This window comes from Bufo gargarizans, chromosome 7, assembly GCF_014858855.1.
Source record: "Bufo gargarizans isolate SCDJY-AF-19 chromosome 7, ASM1485885v1, whole genome shotgun sequence".
Lineage (NCBI taxonomy): Eukaryota > Metazoa > Chordata > Amphibia > Anura > Bufonidae > Bufo > Bufo gargarizans.
In genome coordinates this window covers 67893984-67908382 of record NC_058086.1, presented here as the reverse complement: position 1 = coordinate 67908382, position 14399 = coordinate 67893984, and the positions used below count along the sequence as shown (strand labels likewise).

The 14399-nt window shown below is 44.3% G+C and overlaps 1 protein-coding gene across 1 annotated transcript; it reads left to right on the top strand.

Annotated features, from left to right (window-relative positions):
- Nucleotides 1–4014: 4014 nt before the first annotated feature.
- NINJ1 (ninjurin 1) lies at nt 4015–10136 on the top strand (the record flags this gene model as incomplete). The annotated part of the gene is made up of 3 exons (XM_044302395.1): nt 4015–4258; nt 6119–6282; nt 7709–10136. Coding segments are annotated over 2 exons (396 nt in total), but the record flags the coding sequence as incomplete, so codon positions are not given.
- Between the last annotated feature and the right edge of the window lie 4263 nt (nt 10137–14399).

Below are 14399 nucleotides of genomic sequence, written 5' to 3'. Positions count from 1 at the left end.
TACTCTCCATTCAGAATGCATGGGGATAAAACTGAATAGTTCTTTTCCGGATTTGAGCCCCTGTGACGGAACTCGGTGCCGGAAAAGAAAAACGCTTGTGTGAAGGTACCCCAAGTTTTTAGGGTCATGTTACTGTCTGATACAAGTCATCAAACCACAGAATTGCTTGATATTTTATGCAGATTGAATTGCATGACTTCCTGAGGTGGCTGAAACACCCTGCCACAAACCTACCTTTCCCTGATCTGAGGATATTGCAGCTATCTAATATCCCGGTATATTGGCTCACCTCCATAAACACTGTGCATTAGGCCACTTGCACACCACCGTTCCGTTTTTTGCGGCCCGCAAAATTGCAGATCCGCAAAACACGGAAGCCGCCTGTGTGCCTTCCACAATTTGCAGAACGGAACAGGCGGCCCATTGTAGAAATGCCTATTCTTGTCCGCAATTCTATGCCTCTCGGCATACTCGCTGTGCTGTCCCCGTTATAGTGAATGGGGCCGGGCGGTACAGATCCGGCATGCAGTTCTCCTGCTGGAAAAGCTTAACGCCAGTGTGTAACTGGCCTATAGATATATTACTTTTGGCGGTACCAATAGAGTAATTCACTTCCTATGGCGTTAGTGCGCACTGTTCGCATGGCTATAGTCAAAATGTCTCCCTTTGGTTAGTTGGAACAGTTTGCATATGGAGTTACTATACATGGAGCTTGTTAAGTGGAAGTTCGGATGAAAATACTCTGCGCTTATAGCGCGTCCCACCTTTCTTATCACTCCGCTCCGTTTACTTTGGCAGTATTGCAGTATGAATTGTTATAGCGCTCAGAGATTACTTTGGTGAACGATCAAACTCAGTTGGTGTGCGCTTGTAGCGCGTCTCGCCCTTCCTTATCAGTCTTACCGATCTGCTCGCCGGCTTCGCGCTGATATCTTGACGCATGCGCCCTCTGCTGCTGTAAACGCCGTCCTTCATTTAGTTTGCTGCCACAGCGCAGTACAGACTGTCGCCAGCCAGATAATAGTGCTACTGTTTGGAACTTGAACGTAAGTTCATTGTTTAACTGCCAATCAACAGGCGCGTTTTGGAACAATATACGTTCCTTCCCCAGTGGTTACAATGTCATATAAGGCCTTGTTCACACGTCAGTTATTTGATCAGTTTTTGTGGAGCCTACTCGGTGATAAGGTGTAATGAAAAGATCTGCACCTGGTTTTGTCTCACAATAACTGATGGAAATAACTGACATGTGAACAAGGCCTAACTGTCAGGGAACAATTACCCCTTTTTATAGGGGAATAAGCATCATTGAGATTCCAGACGGCATTTACGGATTCAACATTGAATAATCCTGCTCTGTATACGCCCAGGTTACATGTCGGTCTAAATACTTGAATAATCGGAATTAAATACAGCCTGTGTATCTATATGTATAAAAAATGACGTATGTATGTGCATACCGTATGTTCCGCGATTACTCAAAAACGCAATCATCAATTTCAACGAAACTTGGTATACACATCCCTTGCTACCTGGAAATAAATCTTGTGGGGGTCCCAGCTCTGTAGGACGTACCGTTCCTGAGATATTCCCAAAAAATGACCTGCATTAGCCAATACAAGCCTGCAAGTCTTTCTATTCATATCCCAATTCCCAACTGCCATACACACGACGGTCACATGTACCTTATCAGCCAATAGAAGCTCACAGGCCTTAGTCTCCACATACACAGCTTTACTCCATAACAACCCAAGTCGCACGACACTTAGGGCACAACTACACTGCTACATGCATCCATCTTGGATGGATTTTTTTGCGACTGTCATGTCGCTGTCGCAACATGTCGCCGTGCGACACCATAGACTATCATTATAAAAATTGTTGACACAATGTCGCACAACACATGTCGTCGAGTAGCCCAAGCCTTAAAGGGGCAGGACCCTGTGGAGGTCACTGTTAAAGGGGTGGGCACTGTGTTGGTCACTGTTAAAGGGGTGGGCACCATGTAGGTCACTGTTAAAGGGATGGGCACTGTGGAGGTCACTGTTAAAGGGGTGGGCACTGAGGAGGTCACTGTTAAAGGGGTGGGCACTGTGGAGGTCACTGTTAAAGGGGCGGGCACTGTGGAGGTCATTGTTAAAGGGATGGGCACTGTGGAGGTCATTGTTAAAGGGATGGGCACTGTAGAGGTCACTGTTAAAGGGGCGGGCACCGTGGAGGTCACTGTTAAAGGGATAGGCACTGTGGAAGTCACTGTGGAGGTCACTGTTAAAGGGGCGGGCACTGTGGGGGTCACTGTTAAAGGGGCAGGCACTGTGGAGGTCATTGTTAAATGGGCGGGCACTGTGGAGGTCCCTGTTAAAGGGGCGGGCATTGTGGAGCTCACTGTTAAAGGGCGGGCACTGTGGAGGTCACTGAGAAAGGGATGGACACTGTGGAGGTCACTGTTAAAGGGGCAGACACTGTGAAGGTCACTGTTAAAGGGGCGGTCACTGTGAAGTTCACTGTTAAAGGGACGGGGTGCTGTATAGGTCACTGTTAAGGGGACGTGCCCCCTGAGACGGTCAATGTCAAGGGAGTGATGTGCTGTGAAACTAACTGTTAAAGGGGTGGGCTGCTGTGAAGCTCAAAGTTAAGGGGACGGGCTGATGTAGACATCCCATTGTAAGGAGGCGGGGCACTATGGGGGGGGGGTCAGTGTTAAGGGGTGAGGGGCAGTGGAGTTCACTGTTTAGGGGGCAGAGTGCTGTAGAGGTCACAAATAGGGTCCATTCACATGTCCATATGTGTTTTGCGGATCCGCAAAACACGGAGACCGGCAATGTGCGTTCTGCATTTTGCGGACTGCACATTGCCGACACTCTCATAGAAAATGCCTTTTCTTGTCGGCAATTGCGGACAAGAATAGGACATGTTCTATTTTTTTGCGGACGGAAGTGCGGATCCGCAAATGCGGATGCGGACAGCACATTCCGGCCCCATTGAGAATGAATGGGTCCACACCTGTTCCCCAAAATTGCGAAACTGATGCGGACACGTTTTGCGGACGTGTGAATGGACCCTTATGGGGGATACTGTGGATATCTTTTAACGACACACAGAAACATTCAATGAAATAGATTAAATATACCCGTGCGAAGCCGGGTCCTTCTGCTAGTGGTTAACATAAAAATTATAAAATGAAAATAAGTAGAATCAATAAAAAATAAAGAGAAATAATGAATGATACTTATTCCTCTATAACCACTGAGGCCTGGAGATTGGAAGTTATAAAATCTTGTATGAAATGGTAGACCTCCAGTTTAAATGGGCTTTGCAATGATAAAAATGTTGTACTGTTTTCCAGTATATATTTTGGGGGTCATTCACTAACCAGAAATACACCTATATTAGGCGTATCTTAGGCGCAGATTTCGGCAGATCCTCCGGCACAGGGGCTTTATTAACCCCGGCATCTAAAATGCCGGTCTTAATAAATGACCCCTTTTGTGTCTATTTATTGTGGGTTTCAAGATCTCTGCATGCAGTCATTCAGTAAAAACCTTCAGTGGGATTTCAGGTATTACAGCCTATCAGCCAACCAGCTGCTTGAGAAGGCCCCGGCACCAGGGTGAGCGATGTGGCCTCCGCACTGTTTACATTGCTCCATACACTTAGTAATGGCCTCACTGGGTATTCCAGCTTTTTCCATTCATGGACAGGCCATCCAGCCCTGTCATCCTGGAAAACCCCTTTCATTCTTTGCTTCCAGTGAAACTGTGTCCTGGTCTCGTGATGATCACACAGGTGCTTGGGTTGTCACAGGACTGTACTGTGACTGTAAGAAGTCAAGCACCTGCGGGATCTTCACATGACCGGCCAGATTGTTATCTGCTGGAAGCTAATAATGAAGCTTCCTACTGAATGACAGCCTGCAGAGATTTTGAAAATCACGAGGAACTGATACAGAAAGTGTATTAGAAAGTTGTCTAAGTTTTCATAATCCCCAACCATTTGGTTGTATGATACATATGCCGCATCTCCCTGTTACAGGTTGTGCCTGTACGAGGCAGGAGGAACCTGAATGTGAATCATTACGCCAATAAGAAGAGTGCAGCGGAGAGCATGCTGGATATCGCCCTGCTGATGGCCAACGCTTCCCAGATGAAAGCTATAATCGATCAGGGACCTTCGTTCTCCTTCTACGTCCCACTCATCATTCTGATCACGTTATCCCTCTTTCTCCAGGTCATAGTCGGAGTGCTCCTCATCTTCATTGGTTTGTATGCTCTTACCACTTTAAGACATTTTTAGCAATTTTTTATTTCCCCCTTTCTGTGTCTTTCTTCAACCATTTTTCTTCCTGGCATATCAGAAGAAGGCTGTATGCTTGTAGGTCTCCTGATATGTCCGATAACCCAGTATTTATATGCTCCTGCCTCCTGATTCCTATAGAGCTTCCTTTATTCTGGATTACTGGACATCCATCCTAAAGATCTCTGTCATCCTGGATAATGGATAGCCTTCAATTTTGGCACTACTCCTGTTCTCGGCTACCTCCGGTAGTCCTATGGAGAATTGATGGAGTAGGAGGATACGTTCATGACTTGCTTCTTTATCAGGACAGATAGAACGGGTCACTCATTCTAGGGATTGGTGGGGCTGTGTATGAAACCACTTTTTGGCTGGTTTGAGCCGTACATCCAGAGCCAAGAACATGTGAACATCAGTCTTTTCAATAAATCTACGGTTCTTTCTGGATCGTGTCAGGGTTAAGATTGTCAACATTGGTTGTTCCAAGATGTTCTCCACCAAATCACATAGACCACACATGTAATATAACAAAACATCACTTTACTGAAACACAATGTAACAATGACAATAAACACATATATAAAGCCATGCGGATGAGTACTGTGATAGAGACCCCACTTGGCCAGTAAAGTGCATCCAACATTAGATAAAGTGACCAGTGCAAAATGGCAAGAACCAGGAATTACTGTAGGGAAAACAACTCAGACTACCAACTGAGTAAAAGGTTTGAACCCACATTAGTTGGTCCATACGGGTATCAGAATTCAAGTAGTGATCAATACAGTCTACTGGTGCAGCCATAATCAATGCATAAATACAAAATTAGACATAAATTGATGCACCATACTAACCCGCCGGGGGGGGGGAAGCAGTTTTCCTTATGCACGTTTCGCCTCGCCAAGCTTTTTCAAAGGGCTCCTGTTGGTGATATTTGGGTTTTCTAATTGTTCCCAAGATGTCCCATCATTCCAGACTTTGTTCTCAGCTGAACGAATACTCGGTGTTGAGATTTCTTCTACTTTTACTAGTTACCTCCTGTTTCTTTGAAGGGTTTTCCAGGAATTTACTATTGATAGTCTATAATTTGGAATGGGACAAATCTGCAATTCCCCGCATCATCAATATCAGATGGGCGGTGGTCTGACTCCCAGCATCCCCATCAATCATCTGGTTTTACTAGATATGGCGCCAGAACCAGGCACTGGAACTATACAGAGCGGTACACTGTAGTAACAGTGTACAGTAAAAGCAGCAGTAACCAAACGCGACCACTTCGCAGTGTACCTCTGTAGTTCCAGTGCCTGGTTCTGGTACCACATCTAGCAAAAACAGCTAATCAGCGTGATCTGATATAGATGACCTGTACAAAGGATAGGTCATCAGTTAGTCCTTGAAAACATCTTCGGACTACACAGCAAAGCATCATGGGATGTGCCAGCCAGTGCACCACTTAGCTGTTGGAAGAGGTGGTGAGTGCGGTGCCCTTTTCCTAGGCCATTGACCGTCACATTTATCAGTTCCATGGCCTAGGCTCAGGTCAGTTCCATTCAAGTGAATACAGTACCAAGCACTGCCACTATCCAATGGACAGTGCTGTGATTGGTAAGCTGTGAGGAGACTGCAGCGCTCACCGGCGTACCCTCTTCATACAGTGATGGGAGGGGTGCAGGGAGTTGAACCCCCACCAATCTGATATTCACTATTAAAAACTCAGAAAACACCTTTAATACCACTTAAGTTCAAAAACTAAAATAATAGATGATTGTGCTTGAGCTCCTGATAACTCTAGGAATAAACATTCTTGTTCTTTTTTTTTCCCCCCCAGTAAAATATGACCTGAATAATCCCGCCAAACACGCCAAACTGGACAACCTTGAAAATGCCGCCACTGGCCTTGTGTTCATCATTGTGGTGATCAACATTTTTATTACAGCATTTGGAGTGCAGAAACCATCGGAGGGACCTGCAAAAGTATAGAACTGAAGAAAGGTAAATTCGCATGATTTAATGAACTTAAAGGAAACTTGTCACCATGAAAACGTGAATTAATCTGCAGGCAGCATGTTATAGAGCAGGAGGAGCTGAGCAGATTGATATATAGTTTTATGGGAAAAGATCCAGTAAAACTTGTGTTTCATGCATTTAAATTCCTGCTCATTCTGGGCTTTGAAGTCCAGGAGGCGGAGCTATCAGTGACTGACAGCTATCTCTGTATACACAGTCATAGAGGGAAGGCTGTCAGTCACTGATAGCTCCGCCTCCTGGACTTCAAAGCCCAGAATGAGCAGGAATTTATATGAATGAAACACAAGTTTTACTGGATCTTTTCCCATAAATTTATTGGCGTCATTTATTAAGATGGGCGTTTTAGATGCCGGTCTTAATAACCCAGTGCGATGCCGCCGGCCTCTACATAATTTCAATGCATCCACCGCCAGTCTAAATGTAAGACAGCTTCCTTGCTGGCTTAAATTTAGACCATTTTCTACGCTTAAAACAGGCATAGAAAAGAATAAATGACCCGGGCCTACCAGCCCGTCCCCTTTCCCGCCCATGCCTGGTGTTAGTGGGGAAAGGTCGCAGATTGCGACGCAAATAACCTTTGCCCTTCAATCTGCAACGGATATACGCTAAATTCTGGATGATAAATGGATCTGTAGTTATAGGCTGTATCTATACATTTCACCAGGATCTATACATACTGTGTCCACTATATCGTTATTATACACCAAGTTGGATGATGGCTGCTTTATACTAATAGGCTGTATCTATACTATTCACCAGGTTCTGGATTATAAATGGATCTGTAGTTATAGGCTGTATGTATACTATTCACCAGGTTCTGGATGAGGAACGGATCTGTAGTTATAGGCTGTATCTATACATTTCACCAGGATCTATACATACTGTGTCCGCTGTATCGTTATTATACACCAAGTTGGATGATGGCTGCTTTATACTAATAGGCTGTATCTATACTATTCACCAGGTTCTGGATTATAAATGGATCTGTAGTTATAGGCTGTATCTATACATTTCACCAGGATCTATACATACTGTGTCCGCTGTATCGTTATTATACACCAAGTTGGATGATGGCTGGCTTTATACTAATAGGCTGTATCTATACTATTCACCAGGTTCTGGATGATAAATGGATCTGTAGTTATAGGCTGTATGTATACTATTCGCCAGGTTCTGGATGATGAACGGATCTGTAGTTATAGGCTGTATCTATACTATACATCATACTGTCCTCACCTAAAAGCCAGAATATGTGATTAACCCTTTGCTTGGGGGGTGTTGTGGCAGTGTTGTATACAAACTTCTTATAATAAAAATCTTTGCAGTGTTTTTTCAGTAAATCTATACATTTGGTTATGGAAACATTTTAAAACCCCTTGTCTTTTTCCAGATATTTAAGGACTAAAAGAGAAGATTTATCACATAGATATCCAATACTATATACTGTAGAACATATTTGTAATGAAGCTATTGGTTACCAAGACATTTCATGACTTCCCATTTACCTACTTCCCTTGGATGCAACATTTGGAATGAATTCTGGAAACTTTTGATGCTCCCTCTGGGCAAATTTTAAGACAAGACACATGGAAGTTATTTCGTTTTTGCTGTCAATTAAATCTCTGACGTGTTGTATCCCTCAGAGAATACAGGAGTTAGCAGAGCAGAGAGCAATACTGATCCGCTGAGGTCTCCCTGGACCAGAACTGAGCACTTAGCATGTATGACTATCACACCGATTCATCACCCTTTTTTTATTCCACAATAATGGGCATTTACAAGATGATGCAAACTGGAGAAAGTCAATGGATCGCATGCTGCACGACTCCTACATATTATCCCAAGTGTATCTAACGTTGTGGTGGTCATGCTGGATGGTCTCTCTAAGCTGAACTACCAAAATATCACACAATCCCCCCCTGTGATGCTGTCCACTGTACTGTAGCCAAGTACTAGGATGATGTATATACTCTAGTTTTTTTTCAAATATATTTTTTAACATTTTAGTTAAATTAAGGAACAAAATGAAAGAACAAGTTTGTACTGTTATACCGAGCCTTAACTGGTTAAATTTAAAGGGGTATTCCAGTTATTTCAAGTTATCCCTTATCCACAAGATATGGGATATCTATTAGGTCAGTGGGGGTCCTACTTTGGGACCCCAACCATCATGAGAACAGTGGCTCTGTACCTTGTGAGGACCCCCTGAAATGAATGAAGTGGCAGGTCGAGTGTGTGCACTGTGGCTCCATTCATATCTATGGGTCTGCCGGAAATAGCAGAGCGCTGTACTCGGTTATCTCCTGCAGTCCTGTAGAGATGAATGGAGTGACTTGGTGCTCCATTTATTTTGGGCATCCCTGCAGGGTGTGGGGCCCTCATGATCAGTGGGGGTCCCAGCTGTCTGATTCCCCCACCAATCTAATAGTTATCCAGTATACCCTGGATAGGGGATATCTTAGAATAAACGGAATACCCCTTTTTAAAGGGGTTATCCCATAATATCCTCATATCCTATAGTACATGACAGTCTCTTTCTAACAAATTTAAAACCAGCCCTGTACCTCCCATAGATCCAGACATCTCCCCCTTCGTTGCTCCAGTTGTTCTGCTATATTTATTTCAAGCTGGCAGCTTAGGGGGCATGTCCTTTCTACTGCAGCTGGTGGCATGTGCAACTGAGCATGTGCGTCCATCTGAATGAGCAGGACAGAGAATTTAGAAAAAGAGCAAACAGCAGGTGGCGCTATACAGATAGAGTCCAGTGAATAACTTAGTGGCTGCACGAAATGTTTAATTGCATGCGGTTACAAAAGTATTCAGATCCAGGGGCTGGTTTTAAAATTGTAGAATATTTTTAATGGGACAACCCCTTTAAGTAAAAAAGGGAAACATATGCAAAATGTATAGGGCTATTTGGGTCTAAGTTGCTGACAGTAATTCTTATGCCAGTAAGTAAACCAAGCCACAGATGCCCTATGGTTTGGTGTACAGCTTACAGTTTTGTCAATGGTTGAAACTGGCTTACAACTCTAAATAAAGGGCTTGTCTCATGAGGACAACTCCAGCCCATATGCCCTATTAGAGCATGTGTACATAATATAGGGAGAGGTCTAATGCTTTGGACCCCCCCCCCTCCCCCCCACTCTATGAGCCAGAAGGGAGAGGCGTTCTATACGTGCAGCTTCGGTTCTGGAGGACCAGAGCTTTCCTTGTATTACAAGGACAGCCTTTAATTGGAATGACTGCCATCTTATATTACATATCACCTGCCAAAGAGGAAATACCTGGCTGCCATGTCCTGAGGATATTGGGACGGGAACTAGTGCGATCAGCCGATTGCCCCATCGGTCTCTTTTTGAAAGGGGCTCTTTGTGATCATTCAACCCCAGACTTGATGGTTTCATTAAGCCTACTCTAGGTTTACATGAGCTCTTAGGTCTCAAGTCATAGAAGGCCCCTGTCTACTCTAGCTGTTGACCCGTCCTCTGACTAAAGGCTTATGTACCAGAGAGGACCCGTGTCTTAAACATCTGCAGGCATCCTTTCCACAGGTCCAACAACTTTGGCAACCAGAGATGTGGGGAATTAACCCAAGAACTATGAGAAGGAGATTAGGGAAGGGGCAAACAAGCACACAACCTCTTCTCCTAGCGTAGTCCAGATGTGGTGGTGTTAACCAGCACCAGAATCTGACCTTCTTTTTATTTTTCAGCGATGCTATACATACACTCACCTAAAGAATTATTAGGAACACCATACTAATACGGTGTTGGACCCCCTTTTTCCTTCAGAACTGCCTTAATTCTACGTGGCATTGATTCAACAAGGTGCTGATAGCATTCTTTAGAAATGTTGGCCCATATTGATAGGATAGCATCTTGCAGTTGATGGAGATTTGAGGGATGCACATCCAGGGCACGAAGCTCCCGTTCCACCACATCCAAAAGATGCTCTATTGGGTTGAGATCGGGTGACTGTGGGGGCCATTTTAGTACAGTGTCATGTTCAAGAAACCAATTTGAAATGATTCGAGCTTTGTGACATGGTGCATTATCCTGCTGGAAGTAGCCATCAGAGGATGGGTACATGGTGGTCATGAAGGGATGGACATGGTCAGAAACAATGCTCAGGTAGCCCTGTGGCATTTGAACGATGGCCAATTGGCACTAAGGGGCCTAAAGTGTGCCCAGAAAACATCCCCCACACCATTACACCACCACCACCAGCCTGCACAGTGGTAACAAGGCATGATGGATACATGTTCTCATTCTGTTTACGCCAAATTTGGACTCTACCATTTGAATGTCTCAACAGAAATCGAGACTCATCAGACCAGGCAACATTTTTCCAGTCTTCAACAGTCCAATTTTGGTGAGCTCGTGCAAATTGTAGCCTCTTTTTCCTATTTGTAGTGGAGATGAGTGGTACCCGGTACCATTCTGACATTCAGTTTGGAGTTCAGGAGATTGTCTTGACCAGGACCACAACCCTACATGCATTGAAGCAACTGCCATGTGATTGGTTGACTAGATAATCGCATTAATGAGTAATAGAACAGGTGTTCCTAATAATTCTTTAGGTGAGTGTATATATTTCTTACTTGAGAAGTAAATTTAGGGACATTGTTACCCAGGGAAAAAGTGCCTTCACCCTAGTGCAGCTAGGCCATAGCTCACATAGCCATAGACCACCATGACCTTATACCCTATCCTGAGGATTGGCCATCAATATCATGTCCTGAAAAACGTAATTCTGTATTTTATCTAGACAAACTACAATGCCATTTTTTTAATTCAGGGCAAGTTCTGATCAACGCCCTGCAGTGTTATAATCAGTTGGGTTGACACCACGCATAGCACAGCCATATTTTATGGTAAGGCCATTTCACACTGTGCAATGGGTATATATATATATATATATATATATATATATATATAGGGGTTATTCTAGGATATTTCACGCTAAGTTGGCAGACCACTTTTGGCATATCCATCTATGTATACTATCGAGAGATATACTGTAATGTGTCCATAGACCTCTATGAACCAGAAATAAGCCAAATGAATTTCAAAGCCTCATTCACGACCGTATCCATTTTGCAGTCCGCAAATTGATGATCTGCAAAACACAGATCCCAGCCGCCTGCCTGCCGACAATTATTTTTTTTAAACTCTTGTAGAAATTTTCTATCTTTGTCCACAAAATGGACATGTTCTATCTTTTTTTTGCAGGGCCGGGGAATGGACATACGGATGCGGAATACACTCTGCCGCATTGAAATGAATGGATCCGCAGCCGTTTTGAAAAAATAAATAAAATGCAGATCAAATGCGGACCGAACATACGGTTGTGTGCATGATGCCTAAGTATAACAGGATACCGCAAATAATTACCTAAAGTATATGTATGTAAAATATATTAGTACTACTTACCCATGCAGCAGAAAATGCACCACTATCATCCAGCCTGACCTAAGGAGTTTATTACTTCGGACATATACAATTGTAAAAGGAAATCCTCTATCCTTACACTTCTTCCCTTCGCTGACGATAATGGTTTCCATTTTCCAATCATCAGGGACATGAGAAAAGGTCTAATCTCCAGCATCTTCTTGTACTTCTGAGCATCGTGCTCGCTATAGCTGTGCATACATCATGCCAAGACTCTCCATATCCTCGCCATGTCCCAGAATACAGAGGAACAAATAGTACATAATAAATCAGACATTTTTAAGCTTCGGCTCTCACTTTATGGGACATTTCAGTCCGTGGGGTCATTGTGATGAACGGTACAGACTGTACTTGGAAAGGGAAGGATGAAATGTAGAATGAATCTGTGAAAACCAGTATTCAAGGCAATGTGTATCTGCTGACACCACGAGAAGTGTCTTCTGAAAGTGACTATTAAAGGGCTTGTTATACATTAAGGTAAAGCCTTGATTCGGATAGGTTTAGGATATTGATGGCCTCTTCTCAGGACAGGCCATCAGTATCAGATCGGTGCGGATCTGGCGCTCAGCACTCCTGCCGATCAGCTGTTTGGAGAGGTCACCTGGATGGTATGAAGCTGAAGTACCCTGCATCCCTACCCCAGCATGAAGGTAGAGGGACCCATGCAAACCATAAAGAGGTGTAGCGCTCGCATGAGCACCATGGCCTCTTCAAACTGATTGGTGCGGTTTCCCTATGGATAGGCCATCAATATTCTGATTTAGGAAAACCGCTTTAAATATTGAATAGGACTAGTATGCAGTTCTGGGCATCGACACTAAGATGGACAGGCTGCTGTTCCTTAATTCTTCGTGGTTAAGAAAGACCATACATAATATTTATTCCTTCCTTCCAATACTTTGCTGTTACTTGTTTGATGCTGTATTAGGACATCTGTGCATATAGATGTGGGGCCGCCATTCTTGTCCGACTTTTCCCTTCAGTAGGAGCTGCAAAGATTGTCTCTCACTGGAGGGCCTGGCACATCTACACCGAGGTCTCATCGATATTTAGCGGGCGAGTATAGAGAGGACCTATCGTTAGGGGAACCTTTTGAACAAAGATGGCTTGTCCAACCATAGAATTATCTTACTGAACTATTGGCTACTGACTTTACTACTTACAGTACTTCTCTGCACTGCCAAGGGCCTAAAACCCAGAAAACAGGTATCTTATTCCTGTTTGAAAACTATATGGTTTGGCTCATATGATGTAGGCTGCTTTCACATGGTTGTGTGTGGTCCGTGTGACAGATGCATTTCTCGCACCGACTGTAGTTTAAGTGAGCCGAACTCACAGTAGCATAAATCACTATGATGCTATGAGTTTGGCTCCCATGAACCACAGCCGGTCCAGGAAATGCAGCCATCACATGAACTACACAAAGCACCCTTATAGATCATCGGTAAAGAAAATGGGGCTGACTTTCACAGCGTCCGCTCCATTCACTGTTGTGGGACCTCCATAGTGCTGGATGGAAAGGTGGCAGAGCATGCACAGTGTCCTCTCCATTCACTGTTGTGGGACCTCCATAGTGCTGGATGGAAAGGCGGCAGAGCATGCACAGCGTCCTCTCCATTCACTGTTGTGGGACCTCCATAGTGCTGGATGGAATGGTAGCAGAGCATGCACAGCATCCTCTCCATTCACTGTTATGGGAGCTCCATAGTGCTGGATGGAAAGGCGGCAGAGCATGCACAGCGTCCTCTCCATTCACTGTTGTGGGACCTCCATAGTGCTGGATGGAATGGTAGCAGAGCATGCACAGCATCCTCTCCATTCACTGTTATGGGAGCTCCATAGTGCTGGATGGAAAGGTGGCAGAGCATGCACAGTGTCCTCTCCATTCACTGTTGTGGGACCTCCATAGTGCTGGATGGAAAGGTGGCAGAGCATGCACAGCGTCCTCTCCATTCACTGTTGTGGGACCTCCATAGTGCTGGATGGAATGGTAGCAGAGCATGCACAGTGTCCTCTCCATTCACTGTTGTGGGACCTCCATAGTGCTGGGTGTAATGGTAGCAGAGCATGCACAGCATCCTCTCCATTCACTGTTGTGGGACCTCCATAGTGCTGGATGGAAAGGTGGCAGAGCATGCACAGCATCCTCTCCATTCACTGTTGTGGGACCTCCATAGTGCTGGATGGGAAGGCGGCAGAGCATGCACAGCGTCCTCTCCATTCACAGTTGTGGGACTTCCAAAAATAGATGAGTGTCTCATAGCAGTGAATGGAGAACATGCCATGCATGGGGTAGCTTGCTCTACGTTCACAGCGGGGTCCCTTTCTCGAGATTACATCAGGTCCCGGAGATAGGACCTGCACCTATCAGACCTTCATGGTGTATCCTATCAATATGCCATAAATGTCCAAGTTTAATATTTAATAAATATATTACATAGTGATATATTACTCTGTTACATAACGCATTCACTGTATAAAAGCCAAAGGGGTTAAAACTATTACTTTTATCACATTGAAGAACATATCGTGTAAAGAGAAAATTCCTTTCATTCGGCGTCTAGAACTTGTCTCCAGCACAGGTCCCAAGAATCAAGTCGAAGGAATTTTGCTGTATACATAGTGCGT